The 22,551-nt window shown below is 40.7% G+C and overlaps 1 protein-coding gene across 3 annotated transcripts in view; it reads left to right on the top strand.

Annotated features, from left to right (window-relative positions):
• The window catches only part of TMEM245 (transmembrane protein 245), a 101,279-nt gene that overhangs the window by 71,341 nt on the left and 7,387 nt on the right, over positions 1-22,551 (top strand). For all 3 annotated transcript variants that reach the window (XM_043567193.1, XM_043567192.1, XM_043567194.1), the window contains 3 exons: positions 7,189-7,289; positions 9,156-9,330; positions 11,587-11,781. In XM_043567193.1, coding sequence (XP_043423128.1) covers positions 7,189-7,289; positions 9,156-9,330; positions 11,587-11,781 — 471 coding nt within the window. The remainder of the gene's footprint in view (positions 1-7,188; positions 7,290-9,155; positions 9,331-11,586; positions 11,782-22,551) is intronic.

The following is a 22,551-nucleotide window of genomic DNA, read 5'->3' as shown; positions in this document are numbered from 1 at the left end:
GTGTTTATTAGGGGAAAACTTAGACAAAGACTGATTGTGAATGAATCTGGAATTTTTATTCACAGAGAGGTATGTTTAGGGACCCCCGTTGGATTGGATGCCCTGTAGCCTGCCTTCCAGTTGAAGGGAACCCTGCCCTTTATGGCTCTGTGTATAGTAGATAGGACTGTCTAACGGTGGAAGCTTTCTGAATGAGGATGTGACCTTGTTAGAAAGCAGGGAGCTTCCACCTCTGTGGCTGGTGTCAGTCCCATCCCTTGAGCTACATCAGACCTGCTAAGCCAGCTCAACTGAGCTACCAAAACATGGGAAGAAAAGAGCATCCAGTGTCTTCTGAATTTGATTCTGTTAAATTGCTGAGTGCTGGGAAAGCCTGGAGATGCAGTTGGAGAATAATGTCAATGAGTTTTGAAGAATCACTGGAAAAAAAGAGGTCCCAGAAGACTGAGCACAGGCAAACACTCTATTCAAGAGAGAGGATTGAAGTAGACAGTAGAGGAAGACTAATGTTACATACCTATTATAGCCTGATGAATTTGATGCAGATTTTCCTGTAAATTTCCATAGTAGATGCTTGATCATATGGTTGTGAATAGTTACAAAGGGAAGGGTATTTCCAGTGGCACCATGCATTCACCTGGCACGGGTCATATGTAACCACCCTTAGAAAAATGCCACAAGCCAGAGCTTTTGTGATTTTTACAAGAGATTTGGTGAAGTATATCATAGTGTCTTTCCTGGATGGCAAGATAGAAGAATGCTTACTGAATTTGAATATCTAAAAAGTGTTGATTAATGGATTGACATCATTGAGTGAATGAAATGAGAGAATGATCTTTTATTGATATGATTATAAGGAATAAATGTGCCTGCATTGATTAAACTAGTGATTTCTGGTAACCCGTTCAAACTGTATTGTGTATGCCATTAATTTTGTGTCAAATGAAGTTGTGTTAGATTATGAAAATGAACAATTCCCAGTCTCTGAATTTCAGGTTCCAGAGAACCTGAGAGATGAGTGATTATACACTCAGTATTTTGGATTTTTGCTCCGGTAGCTTCATCGGTACCTTATAATTTAAAAAACTTAAGTCTAAAACTTTGTGGTATGCTACTTTCACTCTCAGCTTTGCTGTACCCTGCACCCCTTTAGCACATAGCAAAGATTGGTTTTCTTCCAAAAACCGCCAGGAGAAAAGAGAAAGTTACCACGTGTGTTATTTTTAGCCTTACTACAATGCTACCTGGTAATAGTGACACAATTCTCTGAAAGCACCAACTTAATTGCATGCTTACTGTGCAACAGTCACTAAGCTTACCACTTGAGTCACAGTGTTAATGTCCATCATACCGTTATGAAGTGAATGCTTGCCGTAATGCCAACATTATGAAGTTAAATGTTGTCTCTATTTGACAGTTAGGAAGAGTGAAGCTCAGAGAAGTTGTACAGTTTTGAAGATCATGCCACACTAATCAGTGATAGAATGGGATTCCAGAGCAGTGGGTGACAGAGCCAGAGCTCTTGTGGCCCCGTTGCCCTGTTCTTCCTGCTGAATCCATGTCCTGTTTGCCTTCACTAACGTTTCTCATTTATGAGTGCGTTCTTGACTGTTTGCTTCCTCAACACTCTTACGTTTCATTCATATGTTCCTTCTGTGAGCGGTCTCCTAACCTCCAGGCCAATGGCCTTCACTTCTGTCCCTTCTTTTGTCCATCCTCTACACTGACATATGCTGAGTACCCACTGTGCCAAACCCTGACTTACACATTTGCATGTATTATTTCATTGATCCCCTGTCTGGTCCCCTCATTCACCCAGGAAAGAGTCCGCTGGTCAGAAATCAAGAAAATCTTTTAAACTGGGAGTGTAGTTCATGTTTTTTTTTAATGAAGGCTGGAAAAAGAATAAAAAATGAGGGCCCGAGTTATTCCCAAGTGAAAAGGCAATAACAACCCTCTTGAAATTGTTGGATCTGTGCACTAGATCACTCGGATGTACTAGCTCCCACGATAGGCATCCACCTGGCTAAAAGCCAGTGCGTTGGGTGCGGAGTGGGTCATAGAGTTCTACGTAGCGTTGCACCAGCAAGGCACAGACACACACATTGTGGCCGCCACATGTGGCCTGTTGCATCTTTCATTGCTGCTCTGTTCCTCTCCCCTTTCCCCATGTTCTACTTCTATTTTGCAGAACGTTTCACTCTAATACAGTGATTAGGACCCCAGTTTGCCTTGGGATGGGTATACTGAGCCTTAGTCCCCTTTTGGAAGTGGTCAGCTAGGATAGCCACTATCGAATAATGGCCCTGGCCAGAGCCAGATGCAGGTGTCATGCAGCTGCCCAGGCTTCTCTTGGTGGTCTCTTGGCCTTGAGGACAATTAAGTACATGTTTGGCCTGCAGGTGAATATCTTCGTAATATAGAATAGGAATCTGGATACCAAAAATACATCTTCATCCAACATCTTGATCTTTAGTGAGTTGGGTGACTGGATTTGGAGTTAGTGTACCAGAGTGATCTAGTACACCGATACAACAATTCCCAGAATAGTTTTCTCGCCTTTTAACTGTGACTGGCTCAGTACCATTCCTCCCACCCTCACCCTCATTTTGAACTTTCTTCTTCTTTTTCTTTTTTAGAGAAAAGATTTTAACAGATTTACCTGATTTTTGACCAAGAGTCAGTCTCTCTCTCTCTCTCTCTCTCTCTCTCTCTCTCTCTTTTTAAAGTTTATTTGAGAGAGAGAGAGAGAGTGTGCACAAATGGGGAAGGGAGCAGAGGGAGAAAGAAAGAATGAATCCCAAGCAGGCTCCTTGTAGAGCCTGACATGGTGCTCAAACCCACAAACTGTGAGATCATGACCTGAGCCAAAACCAAGAGTCGAATGTTTAACTGACTGAGCCACCCAAGTGCCCCAAGCGTCTCTTTTCCGGATGAATCAGAGGCACCAGCAAGGAGTCAATGGAACGACATAGACAAAGCATGTAACGCAGTGCTTGGCTCATACTGGATTGTGTTAGTTTCTGATTGTAGCTCTAACATTACCATAAGCTTAGTGGCTTAAACCACATAGATTTTTTTTTTTATCTGACAGTTCTAGAGGTCAGAAGGCCTGAAATTAGACTGTCAGCAGGCCTGTGTTCTTTCTGGAAGCTTTATGGGAGAATCGGTTTCCTTGCCCTTTCCAGCCTCTGGAGGCTGCCTGCACTCCTTGGCTTGTGGTCCTTCATGTTCAGAGCTGGCAATGTAGTGTCTTCAAATGTCTCCTTCTCTCTGACCTCTGCTTTTGTCCTCATGTCTCCTTCTGTAACTCTGACTCTCCTACATCCCTCTTTTTATAATTTTTTTTTTTTACTGGGATAAAATGCATACACATGAAATTCACCATTTTAACCATTTTAAAGTGTACAATTCAGTGGTTTTAATATATTCACAATTTGTGCATCCATCACCTCTGTCTTATATCAGCCACCTCCCTCTTATCAGGACTTCTGTAATTACATTGTGCCAATCCAGTAATCCAGGATAATCACCTTGATCTCACAATGCTTACTTAGCTCAGTCACATCTGCAAAGTCCCATTTGCCAAATAAGGTAACATATTCATAGGGCCTGGGCATGGATGTAGACATTTTTGTGGGGCTGTTACTCAGTTTACCACATGGGGTACTTAGCAAACATTAGTGTCTCTTGACCTTACCTTCTTATTTCAGGAACACTCAGCTCTTGCACTACAACTTTCTAGAGTCTTCATCATCAGAATACTCTGAGCATCAATGAAACATACTGATCTCAAGAAATAGTAAATACCATAGCACCAAAAATAGTTACTGTTTATTGGGCACCTAGTGTACCACTGGGTCACTTAGTAGGGGCTTCAGATGCATTGTCAGTTAGCTTTTCACGAGCTGAATTGCTCTTTCTGCCAGTATCCACCCCCATAATACTATAAATATTAAATTTAGCCTCACATCTTGGGGAGATGTGGTGTAATATAGCAGGCAGTGACTTCGGGCTGATTGTCCATGGACTCTACACTCTCTTTGAATTGAGAGATGAAAGGAATTGCTGGTGTTTCTTATAAAATTAAAACATACCGTATGACCCAGCATCTCCATTCCTAGGTATTTACCGAAACGCAATGAAGGTGTATGTCCATGCAAAGACTTCTGCTCAAGTGTTCATAGCAACATTATTCACAGTAGCTCCAAACTGGAAAAACCCAAATGTCCATCAGCTGGTGATTACATAATCTAATTGTGCTATATCCAAATAATGGACACCTCAGCAGTTAAAGAGAACAAAGTGCTGATAACCATGTGGGTGAATCTCAAAATATTGAACGAGATTAAAGAAACCCAACACAAAAGCTACATAAAGAAAGTGTGAATGTCCTTGACCCTCCTGAACTATATACTTAAAAATGGTTAAGTGGCAAATTGCTTGGTATGTATATTTTACCACAATTTTTAAAAAAGCTGCATAATGTGGGGTGCCTGGGTGGCTCAATCCATTAAGCGTCCAACTTCGACTCAGGTTATGATCTCCCTGGTTCTTGGGTTCGAGCCCCTGCGTCCGGTTCTGTGCTGACAGCTCAGAGCCTGGAGCCTGCTTCGGATTCTGTGTCTCCCTCTCTCTGCCCCTGCCCTGCTCATGCTGTCTCTCTCTGTCTGTCAAAAATAAATAAATGTTTAAAAAAATAAAAAAAACTGCATAATGTATGATTATGTTCATATGAAATTCTAGAAAAGGCAAAACCATTGTGGCAGAAAGCATATCTAGTTGATGTCAGGGATCAGGATTCAGGGAGGGATAGACTGTCAAAGGGCATGAGGGAATGTTTTGGGGTGACAGAAGTGTTCTATATCTTGATTGTGATGATGGTTACACAACTGTACACATTTGCCAAAATTTGTTGAATTTTATTGTTTGTAAATTATAGTTCAGTAAAGCTGATTAAAAAAGAAAAAAATGCTAGGAATTTGATGGAGCTAAAAAAAATTCTGTCTACTAGTAAATTGTTAGGGGATTTTTCTTTGCTGTTTTATAAAAAACCTTGTGTACCAGATCATAAGTAATAAGATAGAGGGGAATGCCTTGCCTTTTCATCCTTCATTGGGTTACATGAAAATGTTTAGTAACTGTAAACAGCATGGGATGCATTTAGGATCCACAAAATTACTTGCGAGTTGCCTTAGTGAGAATGTTACAGCAATCAGTATTCCCAGAGGTAAAGAAGAAGGGAGATTGTGTGCTGTTTCCTAGAAGTGGTCCTTTTTGGATTGAGTTTTGCCTACGTGCCACCCAGAGGGGGAGATTCAGTTGCAATATTTTGTTGCACCTTTGATGTCAACTTCATTTTGGCTTAAGAGTTTTTGAATAACATGAGGTTGGTGAAAAAATTTTTGAATAACATTAAGGTTGGTGAAAACATCTATCTTCTGTCATTGACCTCCCCAGTTCTGTTCCAATTCTGTACTTTTTTTCCTTAGACGTTATTCTTATTAATCTCCCTGGGGTATTTGACCTTAATATCATTCCCTCTTTCTCAAAAGCTTCTTTCTCCTTTGGTCTCTTGGAATACTACACTCTAGTGATTTTTCTCCCTACTGCAGAAGTGATTTCATGATCTCTTTGGCTGGTGTATTTTTGTCCTTAGGTCCCCTGTGGGAACGCAGCCCATTGCCCCATTTTTCTCCAGGTTTGCCCCTGGGGATATCTTCTCCTTTCCTATGATTCATCTCTTCTGGCACATCTCAAAGTTTTTGTCCCAAGTTCTCCATTGACTTTGTCTTTTATTTCCAGCTACCTCAAGGGTATTTTCATCAGCCTTATTTCTTACCATTGCCCAAACCAAATGTATTCCCTTATCTCCTGTGTCTTCGCTCATTCTGGGCTTTTCCATGTCTTTGAGACACTGCCATTCTCTCCCCCTCAGGTTTAAAACCTGAAGCTCTGCTAGTTTCTCTTTTTCCTCCGTCTCCTATTCAGTTCAGATCTTTTCTGTTTCCTCTGGGCTCTCTCCCTTCCTCTCGGTCTTTTTGATACGACTTTAATCTGCATCTTTTTGTCAGAAGGCACATGGCAACCCCATATTCTTGAGTGAAAGCTGCTGGTCAGGATGACGAAGAAGGTTTCACAATTTGGGGAGCCACCGTGTCACCAAATCCATGTGTCAGAACCCTGTTACAATGACTGAATCACTAGGTTGGCTTTGCTCTTACAGCACATCTCTTGAAATGCTTTGGAAAAGCTTATCGTTTCCTTTTGTGTGTACAGTGTCCCCTTTGCTGCCACATTCCCTGATTTTTTTTAATTATAGACAGCTTTTCCTTCTCTCGTGAGTATATGACCCTGCTTCCCCTGTACCCCCCAGAGTCCTGGTTTTGTAATTTTATGATACCTTTGGCATCATAAACTTATGGTTTGCTGCCTTTGTGTTCTCTCTGAGCAGTTCCTTATTACTCTTCACACAACACTACCTTAATCTTCCAGCTGGAAACCAAAGCTGAAGCACCTGCAATTGCAGATTTTCATGTACTTTGTTCCTACTAATCACCAACTATGTGGATCTGTTTTTACCCCTTTTGTGTTTTCCTCTCTCATTTTACTTGGGAGGTAATAAGATTTTCTTTTTCTTCCATAAATTCTCTCCCAATAACCTGCATTCTTTGATAGCATTTGTAGAAGTTACTCTGTAGGCTTGGTTGCAGAGTTGAAGGAATGTGGGAAAACTTTGTTAATAAGAGAAGACCCGTGAAATACAGGTTAAATTCTCTTGCACTTGTCTTCAAAGGGGAGGGTTGGCCACAGATTTCTTAGAGTTTATGTCCTCAGAAATAAGAGAGTCATACTTACTTTTTGTTTTCCATTTATTTTGGTGGTGGAAGATGTGCTTCAGAGGTGAAAAGTTGATTAATTATTTCAGCGAGCAGGGTATTTTAAGGTGTTTCATTTCAGTTATTTTTTTCATCAGAGAAATTTACTAAACTTGTTCTGGGGTTTTAAAATAAAGGCTTTATGTTTCTTTGAAATAAAAATGCAAAGGGCATTCTCAGGCCATTGGAAAAATTGAAGTTGTTATCAGATTTGGAATGAAGTAGCCAGAGGCCTGGAACAACTTCCGTTTTTGCATCGCAATGTGATACTGTGTTTATTTACTTTCCCTTTTATCTTTGGGTATTCTAGAGGGGTGTTTGATGCTTCCCTCAAAATGGCTGGCTTCTACGGATTGTACACTTGGCTGACTCATACTATATTTGGCATCAATATTGTCTTCATACCATCAGGTAACGATAGTATCCTAACTTCCCCTGTCCTCTATTTAAGGAAAATGAAGCCATTTTACATACGTTGGGAAATGTCATCTTCCTCAAATTTAAAATACTAAATTTTGAGGTGTAATCTAGTCTAGATTAGGAGCAGAAGTATGATTTGTAATGTTTATTTATGCTGTATCTCCAGTAGCTAGAATGATACCCAGCACTTAGAAAGCACTGCATAAGGGGCACCTGGGTGGCTCAGTTAATTAAGCCTCCGACTTCAGCTCAGGTCATGATCTCACAGTCCGTGTTGAGTTCAAGCCCTGCATCAGGCTCTGTGCTGATAGCTGGGAGCCTGGAACCTGCTTCAGATTCTGTGTCTCCCTCTCTGTCTGCCCCTCCCCTGCTTATGCTCTTTGTTCCAAAAATAAATAAAACATTAAAAAACAGAAAGAAAGCACTGCAGAAGTACTTGATAAATGAGTGAATGTCCTAGCACTTAGCACAGCACACAGTACTCAGTAAATACTTGGTACTCAGTAATAATTGGCACTCAGTAAATGTTTGAATTGAACTGATAGGGAGCAATGAGTTGGTCGAATAGCTCTGTTCCATGAAGGATACTGTCCCAGGGGCAAGACAAATGCCTCTGAGGGCACATAAGCTGTCTCCATACCTCTTAGGATCTATTCTGATAAGGCCCTCATTCCATAAGCACCTTGATGGTTCAATAACCATCTTTTACTTTTTCCTCTGCATTATTTCTGCTCCTCTCCTTCCACTTTTCCTTTATTTCTGTGGCTGCTTGTCTACCCTCTACCATTTCCCCCTTTTGTCCACACACTGTCTTTACATCCCCAAGTTCATTCATGTTCTTTCCTACTTCAGTCTTGGCTAAGCCACTCTTTGACAAGCAAGCAGCCTGACAACACATGGAGGTCATTGTTTTATAATGATCTTGTGAGGCAGGCAGGGTAGGTAGTGTTCCTGTTGTGCAGGTGAGAAACCAAAAGTTTTCCAAGGTCACATACCTGGTTAGTGGTAGGACCAGAACTAGAATCCATATCTGCCTGACTTTTCCTCTGGAGGGGAACCAGATGAGAGAGAGTGGGCATACAGCTCTGGAAGGGGGTGAACTTGAAGTAACCTCCTTCAACTAGCAGGGCTTTTGTTCTTGTTTTTGTTTAGATTACATTTCATTTTTATTAGAAGCAAGGTGAAGATTATACATTCCTCTCTGAGGTTTAGAAACTAATTTTTAATTTGCCTTTGGACCCCGTACAAATTTGGACCAATGCTTTACAGTTACATTATAGGACTGTATATGAACTAACCATTGATTCAGAATAACAACTGCAGGGGGCACCTGGGTGGCTCAGTCGGTTCAACATCTGACTCTTGACTTCAGCTCAGCTTAAGATCTCATGGTCATGAACTTGAGCCCCAACTTCGTGAAATCAAGCCTCACGTGGGGCTCCGTGCTAGGCATGGAGCCTGTGTAAGATTCTGTGTCTCCTGCCCTCTCTGTCCCTTTGCCCCTACCCTGCTCATGCATGTGCTCTTTCTCGTTCTCTCTCTCTCTCGGAGGAAAAAAAGAGACAACAACAACTGCAGGATACTAGAATTTTGTTGCTTAAGAAGAAACCCAGGATGTGGACACACACACTTTAGAAAGATTTTCAGCATCGGGTTTTAAGATATAAGGTATCAGACCTCCGTTTAACTAGCAGATTCAGTTACACAGGGCATTATCATGGGCTAAAACTTGAGTTTGTATTTATTTCCCTTGTTTTGGTGTAAACTTTTAAGTAGGAGGAACCAGTTGTGAGGTTCTGATGTTCTGTCACTCTTTTGATGTGGTGTTCAGTTGCTTTTCTTTAAATTTCTTATTAGCGTTAGCAGCAATCCTCGGAGCGGTGCCATTTCTGGGGACATACTGGGCGGCAATACCTGCCGTTCTAGACCTGTGGCTCACACAAGGCTTAGGGTGCAAAGCCATCTTACTGCTGGTTTTTCATCTCTTGCCAACATACTTTGTAGACACTGCCATCTACTCTGATATATCAGGGTAAGTACCCATAGAACTTCTCAAGTGGTTGGTGAATCCTATCCAGGGATTTATGTGACCTTTTTTTTAAGGAGAGTTGTTTGTTTTGTTTTGTTTTGTTTTTCTTTTGGGGATGGGAAAAGGGACACGTGGTAGGATTTTTCTGTGAAGTAGTCTTTTGTGATCCCACTGATAGAATCAAAATTTAATGTAATATAATTAATACCATTTTCAAGGTATGCTATTTTCTTATTACATAAGTATTTAAAATGTATGAGACCCTGGGTTAACACAAAATTATGTATAATCTTCTGTTTTAGTGACATTAATCTAGGAAAGAAATATTACTAGATGTACATAACTAGCTATAAGTACAATAATGAATTAGTGGTTATTTTCAGAACTACTTTGCTCTTGGAGAAAAACATTATTAAATTGTATATCTGAGGATCCATGTGCAACCAAATCTCATCAAGTTAATGTCTGATAAGCAGAGTTCTCTTTACTTAAGATATTATAGTATGGTTCTATGATGAATACAGGTTAAATTTAAGACAGAATCCAAACACTGACCGTATAATAAATAAATACCTGTTTTTATAGATTTTGGTACCTCTTTTCAAAATTGCACTAAGTAAATCAAGCCAATTCGCATTTAGTCATGTATCCATATTCTCACTGCTTGTTAGAATCTAGGATGTGACCACATGCTGAACTCTAATCAGCTACCCCAGTTCAGAATATGCGTACTGAAACTATCATAATAGGTAATATAGTAAATTTTCTGCAAGTAAAACTTAGTGTCGCAGTAAGTGTTCATGGAAAGAGTGACCTTCAGTTAATTTGAAATTATATAGGGACAAATTGCTACCTTGTTTTCTCTCTAGTAAGTTAAAGCAGAAACAAATGGTATATAACTGAAGGCCTGGACTTCCCAAGCAAAAGGAAATCAACAACTGCATATGCCAGCCTTAGTGGCACTTTTATGTCCAAAACTTGAAAGAGAAAATGAAAGACCAAAGGAGGACATCAGAGTATGGTTAACTAGTACTTAACAGTTGAAATTTAAACAGTAAGAGTAGTTATGTGATTTATGGTTAAATGATTTCATTTCTCTAAACTTTGCTATAAATTTTTTATTGAGGTTTCTAGCTAGAATTTAAAATTTATGTGATTTTATCTTAATAATACCTTATTTAACCAGCATCATCAGGAAATAAGGATTTTGTGTAAATTGCTTTAGTTTTTAAATAAAGGAAGCCTTAATTTAAAAGCTTCCACACTTTTTTCTTTTTTAACTGTTAAGCATTTTTGAGAGAAAAAGTTTTTGATGTATTATTTAGGGGAAAAGCTTACTTATGTAGCATATGTGGAATATTGCCCTAAAATTTTCCCCCCAATTTTTTTTGGAATGAGGAAGATAGTTTATGAATATATTGTATTGGTTTTCTGAAGACTAGCTCACCTTAAATGTTATTTATTGAATTGTAACATAATTCAGAACAGAACATTATTCCAGAGTGTCAGCTATTTGCCCCTCAGTAAATTGTTCAAGTCATCTGTGTTTGAAAACTAGAAATAGAACATACCTTATTTCCAAGTCCTTCTTATGTCCGTGGTCATTTGTTACTGTTATCCGTATGCCGTGCTGCTGTGATCTGCCTTACTGTATACCACTTATGTAAGTGATACTGTGATAAGCTGGAAGGCAATTAGGACTCTCCCGTGAAATAGAATCTTGGGCTTTGTGACGGATAGTTTCCTCATGAGGCCTTTTAGCATTACCTGTGTTTAATAACTATTTTAGAAGGTTGCCCCAAGTCTAACTTCTGCATATCATGGGTGCTGTTATATTATCTTATAAAAAGCATAATTATTTGAATTACACACTGCATTGTGCCCACTTAACTATCCTTGATGGAAGTTAACTTAACAAGTGACTTAGCAATGATTCCTCAGTCAATACTCACCTAGGCCAGGCAGCTGTGTGAGGGGTGTAGGATACCTGTTAACAGTCTGACTTAACTCCTTCCATTGTGGGACCTTATAAAAAGGAAAACGTTGTACATGTTACCTAGGTAAGAAAATGTTTGCCTCTCATTATTATTACAACCAATGTTTAGTTACCTGCACTGATGTACTCTAAATAAAACTGGTCATGCAATCAATGGCCTTATATGTTAGGAATGAACATTGTGTTAGAGATGTGTTTCAGATTGACTCCAAAGTTTATGTGTGTAAAAAACCATGAGCTAACCTGTATGCTCTTTATTCCAGAGGTGGGCATCCTTACTTGACAGGCTTGGCAGTGGCTGGTGGGGCGTACTACTTAGGCCTGGAAGGAGCAATCATTGGGCCCATACTTCTCTGCATACTCGTGGTCGCTTCCAATATCTACAGTGCCATGCTAGTGAGTCCCACGAATTCAGTGCCCACGCCAAACCAGACCCCATGGCCTGCTCAGACTCAGCGGTGAGTTAAAGCAGAATGATCATGAATCGTGTGTGAAACTGAACTGTCCTGTCTCTATAGTTTTTCACCCCAATAGTGTGTCAGCATATAGGTATTTCAGTGTGCATGCTCTGCTTAAGATTGTAGAAGACACTAAGGAAAGAGAAACCATTTGTTTGCAGACATTTGGGTTTCAGATACCAGGAAAACTTAAAAACAAAATTGGGACAGAACGGTTCATGTCATGAAAGACCAAAAGTAAATTAAAAAATTAACAAACCCACTTGGACATGGTGTACCCGATTAAAAGAGAGTCAGGAAATAGGACAACCAAATGCAGTGCTGTAATCAATGGTAGGGCTTTGGATTAGTGATGGAGAGAATCTGTAAAGAACATTTCTGGAACAATTGGAGAAATCTGAATATGAGCTATATATTAAACAGTATTATTATATCAGTGTTTAATTTCATTGGGATGATTAATGACACTCTGGTTGTATAGCAGAATATCCTTAAGGGGTGAGATGTCAAGATGTCTGCAGCTTATTTTCAAATAGTTCAGCCAACACTAATAGTAACTAGAACAACATGTTAACAATTGGTGAATCTAGATGAAGGATATATGGTTGCTAATTGCACCAGTCTTTTGATTTTTCTTTAGGTTTACACTTTTTCAAATTGAAAAGTTGGAGGGGCCCCCGGATGGCTCAGTCAGTTAAGCATCTGACTCTTGGTTTCAGCTTAGGATCTCATGGTTCGGAAGATTGAACCCCACATTGGGCTGTGTGCTGAAGATGCAAAGCCTACTTGGGATTCTCTCTCTCTGCCCTTCCCCTGCTCTATCTCAAAATAAATAAATAAACATTCACATTAAAAAGTTGGGGGAGAAGTTTTTGAGTGCACCAGTATGGAGTTATAACTTATTTTGCATGTACAGACAGACATTGAACTCATAATTGCTGTCTTCTGTCACCAACATACCTTAAGATAAATTATAATGTAATGTAAATTGTAATTTAAAATCTTCCCCTGATTGTGTCAAAATTTAAAAAAATTATTTTTAAAGTTTATTTTTATTTGAGAGCACAAGCGGGGGAGGGGCAGAGAGAGGGGGAGAGAGAGAATCTCAAGCAGGCTCCGCGCTGTCAGCATAGAGCCCTACACTGGGTCCTCATCTGACAAACTGAGATCACGACCTGAGCCAAGATCAAGAGTTGACAATTAGCCAACTGAGCCACCCAGGCACAATTAAAAAACAAAACAAAACAAAACAAAACAAAACAAAAACCTTTTTATTCAGGCATGTCTTACATGAGCTGAGATGCACATCTTAAATATACAACTTGATGGGATGATTTTTTTCATATACGTATACCCATGTAAGCATGGGTATTAAGATATAGAGTATTAAGATATAGAGTATTAAGATAACAGAGTATTTACTCCAAAAGCCTTCCCCATACACTCTCTCAGTCAGACCCCTTCTCTGCTTATAATCTGACCACTGTCACCTTAGATTGGCTTTGCCTGTTTTTGAACTTCACGTAAAAGGAGTCATGTCCTAAGTACTTGGGAGTCAGGCATCTTTTGCTCACCATTGTGCCTATGGCATCCACCCACATTGTTGCACGTCAAGGTCATTCTTTATTATTGCCACCTGGTATTCCAGTATACGAATAGACCACCATTTATTCATTGCAGTATTGATGGACATTTGCGTAGCTTCCAGTTTCTATTCTGAACCTGTCTTGTAGTACGTGTGTCCCGATAGACATGTGTACTTCATTTGTGTATATACCAAGAAGAGGAAGGGCGAAGTGCACAGCTGGTTTAACTTTAGTGAATACTTGTTAAGCAGTTTTTCTTTGTGTATGTACCAGAAATCACATGTTAACAACCGAAAGGTAAGGTAAACTTTTAACAGTGCAAAAAAGTAAGAAGTCTCAGAATATAGGATTTTAACTTTTCAGAGACTACACTACATTGTCCTTATTCTCAACTGGAAAATATTTTTTTCCTGCCATTAGGTGTTCTAGTGTAATCGAGGAGTCATTAACAAGTTGATTTTGAAAAAATATTTACTGAAACTATTTATCTTTTTATTTAAAATTCTTTAGAGACATGGTTCTGCTCATTTTGTGTTGTGTTGTATGTTGTGAAGAAGACGTGGTCCTTTAACTCAGAACACGTAGAATATAGTTTCTGAATTAGACCCAGTTGGTTAGAGGGCCATTTTAGCTAATGCAGGGCACCTACTTGATGGCAGGGAAAAAATCCATTTCCTTAAAAAGAATAAAAGGAGAGGCACTTACGCAATTGTAACAAAAGCCATTTTGAGGGTGGTGACACTATGATACCCATTTCTGCCTTTGACTCTTACAGGCAAGTGTGTGGATACCTGAGAAACCAGTGGACAGTTGCTTGAAAGCAATAAAGAGCACATGATAACTGGAACCCTACTCCTTGGGTGTCCATACAAAAAACAGAGAGAACATTGGTTGATCAATATTTTGCTGTTATTTTATTTATTTATGTTTTTAAACTTGAGTAATTAAGTATATACAGTGTATACAGTGTAGTCTGGCTTTGGGAGTAGATTCCTGTGATTCATCACTTATATACAATACCTAGCGCTCATCCCAGTGAGTGCCCTCCTCAGTGCCCATCACCCATTTTCCCCACCCCCCACCCTTAGTTCTCTGTATGTAAGAGTCTTACAGTTTGCCTCCTCTCTTTTTGTAACTTACTTTTCTTTCCCTTCCCCTATGGTCTTCTGTTAAATTTGTCAAATTCCACATATGAGTGAAAACATAGGATGTATGTCTTTCTCTGACTGACTTATTTCACTTAGCATAATACCCTCCAGTGAAGGGTGAATTCCAGTGAATTTTCCAGTGAAAATTCTTTTTCATTGCTGCGTAGTATTCCATTGTGTGTGTGCGTCTGTGTGCATGTGCACGCACACACATATATACACACTGCATCTTTAAAAAAATTTTTTTTTACTGATTATTTTTGAGAGACAAAGTGTCACATCTTTTTAAAACAATTTTTTTAATGGTTTTTTTTTTTTTTTATTTTTGAGAGACAAAGCATGAGTGGGAGAGGGGCAGAGAGAGAGGGAGACACAGAATCCAAAGTAGGCTCCAGGCTCTGAGCTGTCAGCACAGAACCCGATGTGGTACTCAAACCCATGAACCATGAGATCATGACCTGAGCTGAAGTCGGACACTCAACTGACTGAGCCACCCAGGTGCCCCCACATCTTCTTTATTCATTCACCAGTTGATGGACATTTGGGTTTTGCTGTTATTTTAGAAAAACTTACAGTGATTCAAAGTTAGTAAAGCAGGAGTTGGTTTTTAAGGTGAAACAAAAGAAACTAATATAAATCCTTCCAGAGGCAAATGACCTCTTTCCCCTTCTCCCTTTTGAAGGCAGATGTTGTCACTTAGGTGAAGTGGGGGTTGAAAAATATAGTGTGAGGGCTTTTATAGTCTTCATCTTTTTTTTTTCCTTAGAAATTACATATACGTGTAGCTGAAAAGGTCAAAAATTTCTACAAAGCTTGTTGCAAAAAATATCCTTTGCCTTTTCCCTTTCCCTTCTTCTCTGAGAAGAACCACTTTTTGACTTTTTTGATTTGATTTTTTTCTCCATATCTTGAAATAGAATCTTTATTTCTTGATTTTTTTTTCATGAATAGGCATTTTCTTTTTACTTCCCAGTTGGAAGGTGAAAAATTAGCTCTTGTACCACCACCCTCCCACTATTGAACCGTGATATTGGTTCGATCAGTATTTGGCCCTTAAATTATTATACCGTAAATTATATTCCTGTTTGAACCTTCTTGTATATTCTGTATTTCCTTACTTTATACAACTTTTTGCTTTTCTTTGCGTTACAAAGGTCCTGTTTTTTGTTTGTTGACTTTGTTTTCTGAGTACTCCTAACTAGCCTCAAGCTATGTGCCCGCATCTCCTCGCTCAGGATATTAGTTGCAGTGAGTATGCTCCAAGCTTTATCTTCCTGGTAAAGTCTCTGCTGGAGCCTTCTCATCTGCTCCAGTGGATGCCGGCTGCCCTTTCGCCTACTCTTCAGCTATCAGCTGTCATTCCCTCAGTTCTCCCCTGTGTTGGAATGCTTCCTTCCTGTATAATTTCCCATATCATTTTCTTTCCTGATTTATTTCCTTTTTGTTGGAGCACAGCCTCCTATAGATTTTTGGGAAAGAATGCATAAGAAATGAGTTTTGGTGATGATATATGACTGGAAAGTTTTCTCTTAAGGCCGTACTTAATAGCTTGACTAGGTTTAGAATTTTATGTTTGAAAATTTTTACCTTTAGACTTTCTGTTTATTTCTTCATTGTGTTCTGGCTTCCATGGTTGTTAAAAGTCTGAAGCCATTCTGATTCCTGGTTCTTTGTAATTTATTTGAAAACCGATAGGATGCTCTTATTTTATTTTACTTTTTTTTGTTGGTGTTCTGATTGGTGCTGGATGAGTCCTTTAAAATTGGAAACTTAGGTTCTGTAGTCCTAAAGTTTTTCTTGAATTATTTCATCTGTGATTTCCTTCTCGCCCTTTCAGAAACTTATTTTGATGTTGAGTCTTATTCACTGGTCATCTCATTTTCTTATCTCTGCTGTTTTTCCATTTCTGATTCTTTGCTTCCATTTTCTGGGTGATTTCTTCAACTTTATCTTCCAGTCCCTCCATAGAGATTTCCATTCTTATCACATTTTTTTTTTCAGACTGGTTTATTGAGGTGTTATTTACATAGGTAAAATCTACCTTTTTAGGATTCAGGTATTAGTGTGTGTGTGTGTGTGTGTGTGTGTGTGTGTGTGTGTGTGATGCATAATAAATTACCACTAAGTTAGTGGCTTAAAACAACATACATTTGTTATATTAAAGTTTTCATGGGTCGGGAGTCCGGGCACAAGGTGGCTGAATTGTCTGCTTAGGCTCTGACAGGGCTGCAGTCAAGGTGTCAGTGGAGCTGGGGTTTCATTCGTGGGCTGGGTTTCAAGCTTGCTTCTTGTTGGCAGAGTTCATTTTCGTGCAGGTGTAGAACTGAGACTTGCAGCTATCCATAGGCAGTTTCTTTTTTAAATTTTTTTTTTTTCAACGTTTATTTATTTTTGGGACAGAGAGAGACAGAGCATGAACGGGGGAGGGGCAGAGAGAGAGGGAGACACAGAATCGGAAACAGGCTCCAGGCTCTGAGCCATCGGCCCAGAGCCCGACGCGGGGCTCGAACTCACGGACCGCAAGATCGTGACCTGACTGAAGTCGGACGCTTAACCGACTGCGCCACCCAGGCGCCCCACCATAGGCAGTTTCTAACATGGCTGTTTGCGTCTTCGAGGCCAGCAGAAGAGCATTTTCCTGGCTTCTCTTTCTGACCACTAAGACTCCTTTTTATTTTTTTTTAACTTTTTTTTTCAATGTTTGTTTGTTTTTGAGACACAGAGAGACAGAGCATGAACGGGGGAGGGCCAGAGAGAGAGGGAGACACAGAATCGGAAGCAGGCCCCAGGCTCTGAGCTGTCAGCACAGAGCCCGACGCGGGGCTGGAACTCACAGACCGTGAGATCATGACCTGAGCCGAAGTCGGACGCTTAACCGACTGAGCCACCCAGGTGCCCCTAAGACTCCTTTTTAAAGAGCTTGCCTGAATAGGTGTGGCCCACCCAGTATGCTCTGCTTTTGATTAATTTTTTTAATCCTTTTTTTTTTTTAAGTTTATTTACTTATTTTTGAGAGACAGACAGAGAGCACAAGCAGGGGAGGGACAGAGAGAAGGAGAGACAGAATGCCAAGCATTTTCTGCCAGTGATAGGGGCAGTTGGTTGGCCAGGTGGAGGTAGGTGAGGATATTGGAGCAGTGGAGTCGTGCTGCTTTTTAAACAGACTTTAAGACAGTTCTGCTGTATTTAGCCCCACCTAACACCACTTCCGGAAGTTTACTTGGTATCACCAGTTCCTGAGCCTCATGAGAGATTTTATGGAATAAATCAAACAGTTTCCTGGCTTTTTCCACTACTGGTCTAGGATCAGCTTTTTAGGGTATGCTGGGTCAGAGCAGTTGTCCCATCTGCTTTCCATCTTCTAAAAGTTTATTGCTCTTGGGGCACCTGGATGGCTCAGTCAAAGCTTCCCGACTCTTGCTTTTCAGCTCAGGTCATGATCTTTGGTTTATGGAATTGAATCCCTCATCAGGCTCTGTGCTGACAACATGGAACCTGCTTGGGATTCTCTTTCTCTCTCTCTCTCTCCCTCTCAAAATAAATAAACAAACATTAAAAATAAATAAATATGCTTTAAAGGTTTATTGCTCTTACCTCTTATATTCTCTTAAAAATTTTTTTTCCAGATAAATTTATGCCTTAAAAAAATTACCTTTACTGGCATTTTAATAGGGTTTTGAGAGGGCCTGAAGGAAACATGAGTTCCAAACCTCACCCTTCAGTGGGAAGTCTAAAGGAAACCTTAAACAGTAACAAACATCACCTCTGCTGACACTTGCTGGGATGAAGTTCTGTGGTAAAACTTTACGTGTGTGATTTTATTTAATCTGTCCAGTGTTCACATATGAGGTTAGGAGCTGTAGGTTTCCATGTTTTATAGATGAGGGAATCAAGGCTTAGAGAGGTTAGCTTGCCCCTAGTCACATAGCTAAAAAGCAGGTGAGCTGGTGCCTTTGAACCCATGATCTTTCTCTTCCTTCTTGAGCCATCCTCCACCCTTCCACCAGAACAAATGTTCCCCTGTTTCCTACCTCGGGGAATGCTATACTCCACTTCCATATGTCAGTTTGTGGTCATTCTTCCTGCTCCCCGTCTCCTCAGTCACCACCCTTACCAAGTCCTGTCTGCTTTCCCTCAGATCTCTTCTTCCTCTGTGTCTGAGGCCCTGAGAGAACGCCCGTATGGCAGCAGCTCAGACAGCTCGAGGAAACATGTCAGGATCAGATCATGTAGGGTCTTGCAGGCCACGTCAAGGACTTTGATCTTCCTCCTAAAGCCAACTGGAGGCCATTTTTGTGGCCATGCCCCTGGTCTGAGCTGGGCGCAGCTGCTGCGTTTCTCACCCGGACTGTGTGGTCATCGTGGTCTCTAACCAGTCTCCCAGCCTCTCTCACGGTTCTCTAGTTCCTTCACACTGCAGCTCACTTGTTCTCTTCCAAACGCAAGCATATCTGATCACAATACTCACTTAGCAAAAATGGCCTCCTGTTGGTTTTAGGAGGAAGATCAAAGTCCTTGACGTGGCTTGCAAGATACTGCATGACCTGATCCTGACATGTTTGTTCTTGCTGTCTGAGCTGCTGCCACACTGGCGTTCTCTCAGGGCCTCAGACACAGCAGGCTTGCTGCGGTGCGATAGCAGAGGCTGGATGGTGACATTTCATTAGGCAGACATACCTTCTGTTTGCAGAGGCAGGCACTGGCAGCTGACGGTACCCATCTGCGAGACTGCTTCTGTGTACTCCCATCTGTCTTCAGACGGATCGACAACTATCCACCTAAGGAAGAACGAAGGGGGTAGGGCCCCCTTTCTTTGATATTCAGTGTTGATAGTGGTGTTTGCAGTATGATGGGGGTGGATGTCACGGACACCGCACAGTGTAAGGCTCCCAACTATTTTGGCCTTGATTCAGTAATTCGAGCACATCACCTCCTCTGTTCTCTGTCGACACTGGGGCTGTCTGGGAGGTGTGGGGGAGGGCAAAAACTCTCCTGCAGTCATGTGTCTTACAGTACTTCCTTGACTTTTAGACAGGATATTCAGATTTGCTTTGATATACTTATTTTACTTCTACCAAAAACTGAGCAGCAAAACCCGCAAGAAGGAAGTAGGAACATATCCCAGGGACTCCTCCAGGAATGCTGTTCTCTGTATTAAGGTTTTCCTTCCCTCTGTCACATCATGACAGTACGGAGTGCGACGCTGGAATATGGTCCTTTAGGAACTCAACTTAATCTTTCACTAGCAGGAGTTATTAGTAGCCCATTGCTATTTTTAGAAGCATTCTTTTAATCAGAGTGTGAATATCTTTCATAGTTTAATTTCTGAAGTTAAATCAAAAATGAGTGTCATGTTGTAAAAGAAATCATGTAGTAATTAAACTAAGGTTTAATGCGTCCAACTTTATACAGCAAGAAGTTTTTTTTTCCTTGTCTTTGCAAAATGGGCTACAAAGGTGTTCTCCAAAAAGTATCACCACTGCCACAGACCTTTACGTTAACGTTCAGAATATCAGCTGGAGTGCCCCTCACTCCCTGTCATGCTAGTTTGGGCTAATGAGGAAAGAAAGAGAATTGAAGGAGGGAAGGGACGTACTTGGCTCACGCTCTGTTCACTGGTGGCTCTCCTTTGCTTCTGTCACTTGAAAACATCCTGAATCCTCTCATTCCTCTGTATTTCCAGTGGTGTAACCCAGTGCTGGGGTTACTCAGTAGCCTCTCCACTGGTCCCTGCACTCTGCTCTGTAGTGCAGCCTCTCTGGTTTTCCTTTATTTTTCTTCTTTTTTTTAATAATGTTTTTTTTTGTTTTTTTTTTTGAGAGAGAGAGAGAGAGAGAGAGAGAGAGTGCAAGCAGGGGAGGGGCAGAGAGACAGGGAGACACAGAATCCGAAGCAGGCTCCAGGCTCCAAGCTGTTAGCACAGAGCGCGACGGAAGGCTTGAACTCATGAGCTGCGAGATCATGACCTGAGGTGAAGTCGGACGCTTAGCCTCCTGAGCCACCCAGGTGCCCCGCCTCTCTGGTTTTTCTGAGGCATACATGTTATGTATGTCTACTGATAAAATTCCCACAGTAGCTTCCACGGCCTTCAAGATAGAGTGGGGACTTTAGGTTGGCCCATCAGACTTCCTTCCTGCCTTCTGTCTATATCTGTAGACTCTTCTCCCTCTCTGCTGCCATAATGAACTTGTTTTAGTTCTCTGAAGTCATTGTCATCTTTGCACATGTTTTCCCTCTTTGTAAAGAATACCACACCCTTTCCAGCCAAGCCCGGTACCGTGGCCTGTCCTCAGAGTACTCTTCTTCGGAGAAGCATTGCCAGAACTCTCTGGGCTAGGTAAGATGTCCCTGCTTCATGGTCTCCCTGCCCCACAGCATCTTGTACTTATCCTGTTGGAACTTAACACACATTATATTTGTGTAGGCTTAATTAATTGTCTTTCCTAGTCGCCAGGAAGCTTTCTCAAAGTAGGCACTATGTCTCATCTGTTTGCCACTCTTTTACCATTCTTAGCATGACGTCCGGCACATAGAAAATGCCCAGTGAACATTTGATGAATTCATAGGTTAGTGAAACCAAGAACAGATCAGAGAAAAAGATTTTTGCAATATCACCTTGAGGCTGACAAAAGAGGATGGAACACAGTGAACCCCAGCCTGAGAGCTGTGTTCCAAATTAGTTGGAAAGGAAGGGATGTGCATAATAGTGATGACATGTGCTCCGTCACACGATTGTGTACCTGTGTGCTAAGTGAGGGTTTAGGAAATAGACACTCAGCTATGCCAGGCCAACTAAGTCAGTTAAAGCTTTTTATTTTTAAATGTCCAAAATTTATTCTGTATTTCTAGGAAGAAAGGAGTCAACAGCTCTTGAGATGTTAAATCAGAACAAGTTTAAACATTTACATAAAGGAATTTTTAAAAATCTCACTGAAACTTTGAGGGAGGAAGATTCAGAAACATTTTCAAGGAGCCAGGGATTGTAAATGAGAAATCACAGCACACAGTCTCCATTGCCATTAAGGGAACTGTAACATGTTAATAGCAGTCTCTGTCCTTCCAGGCACATGTCCTGTTCTGCATTTCTTGCTCTTATATGAGAAATCTTACCACTGTAGTTCTTTTTTTTTTTTTTTTTTTATTTATTTTGAGAGAAAGATTGCACCAGCAGGGGAGGGGCAGAGAGGCAGGGAGAGAGAGTATCCCAAGCAGGCTCTGTACTGTCAGCACAGAGCCTGACTCCGGGCTCTGTCTCACGAACCTTGAGATCATGATCTGAGTAAAAAATCCAGAGTCAGACACTTAACTGACTGAGCCACCCAGGCCCCCCACCACTGTAGTTCTTAGCATAATGATCCCTATGGTTTGGAAAAGAATATTGTATTTAGATGATTGAGTAGGACATTTACCACTTCTAGAAATACTGTCAATGCAGTATTCTCCCTTTGTTTCTTCCTACTCTAGGAAGTTCAAGTTTAATGAGCCCTGCTGATTAGTTAGCTCAACGCCTCTCAATGAGGACCGAAATAAATCATTTCTGTGTTGCTAGATTAGAGAGTTTGTTTTCCGAGATATACAGGTTTGTTGAACATCAGTGTTAGTTCTGTAGGCTTCTACCCCCTACCCTCACGCACACACTCCCCTACCATCACCACTCTAAACATCTAGAGAAGATAGAATGTTGAGTTAGAAAACTGTAAATAACTTTTCTCAGCTTGCTTCACTTTGTTTTCTTTTTTCTGGGTCCTTTTGGAGGCCTTCTTGGCCTGAGGGCTGAACTGAATAGTAGGTATAAATTTCAAGGTTACAGCTAAGCTTACTTGTCAACAGAAAGCAGTCACCAGGCCAACCACACTCTTAATCTTATTTCATGCATCTTTGCCCTGAGGCAGAAATTTCCATTCACAATTTAGAGGAGTTGAACAGAGATTCAAATTTGCAGGTATCTTAGAAATGTGAAAAGATGTCACAGGATGAATTTAGAAACCTGTTTGTTGCATATTGGGAAATGCCTTTTAATATTGGCCAGTTTTGGG

Source organism: Prionailurus bengalensis, chromosome D4 (assembly GCF_016509475.1).
Source record: "Prionailurus bengalensis isolate Pbe53 chromosome D4, Fcat_Pben_1.1_paternal_pri, whole genome shotgun sequence".
NCBI classification, from domain to species: Eukaryota; Metazoa; Chordata; class Mammalia; order Carnivora; family Felidae; genus Prionailurus; species Prionailurus bengalensis.
The sequence above is the reverse complement of the archived record's forward strand: the minus strand, read 5'-3'. Positions and strand labels throughout refer to the sequence as shown.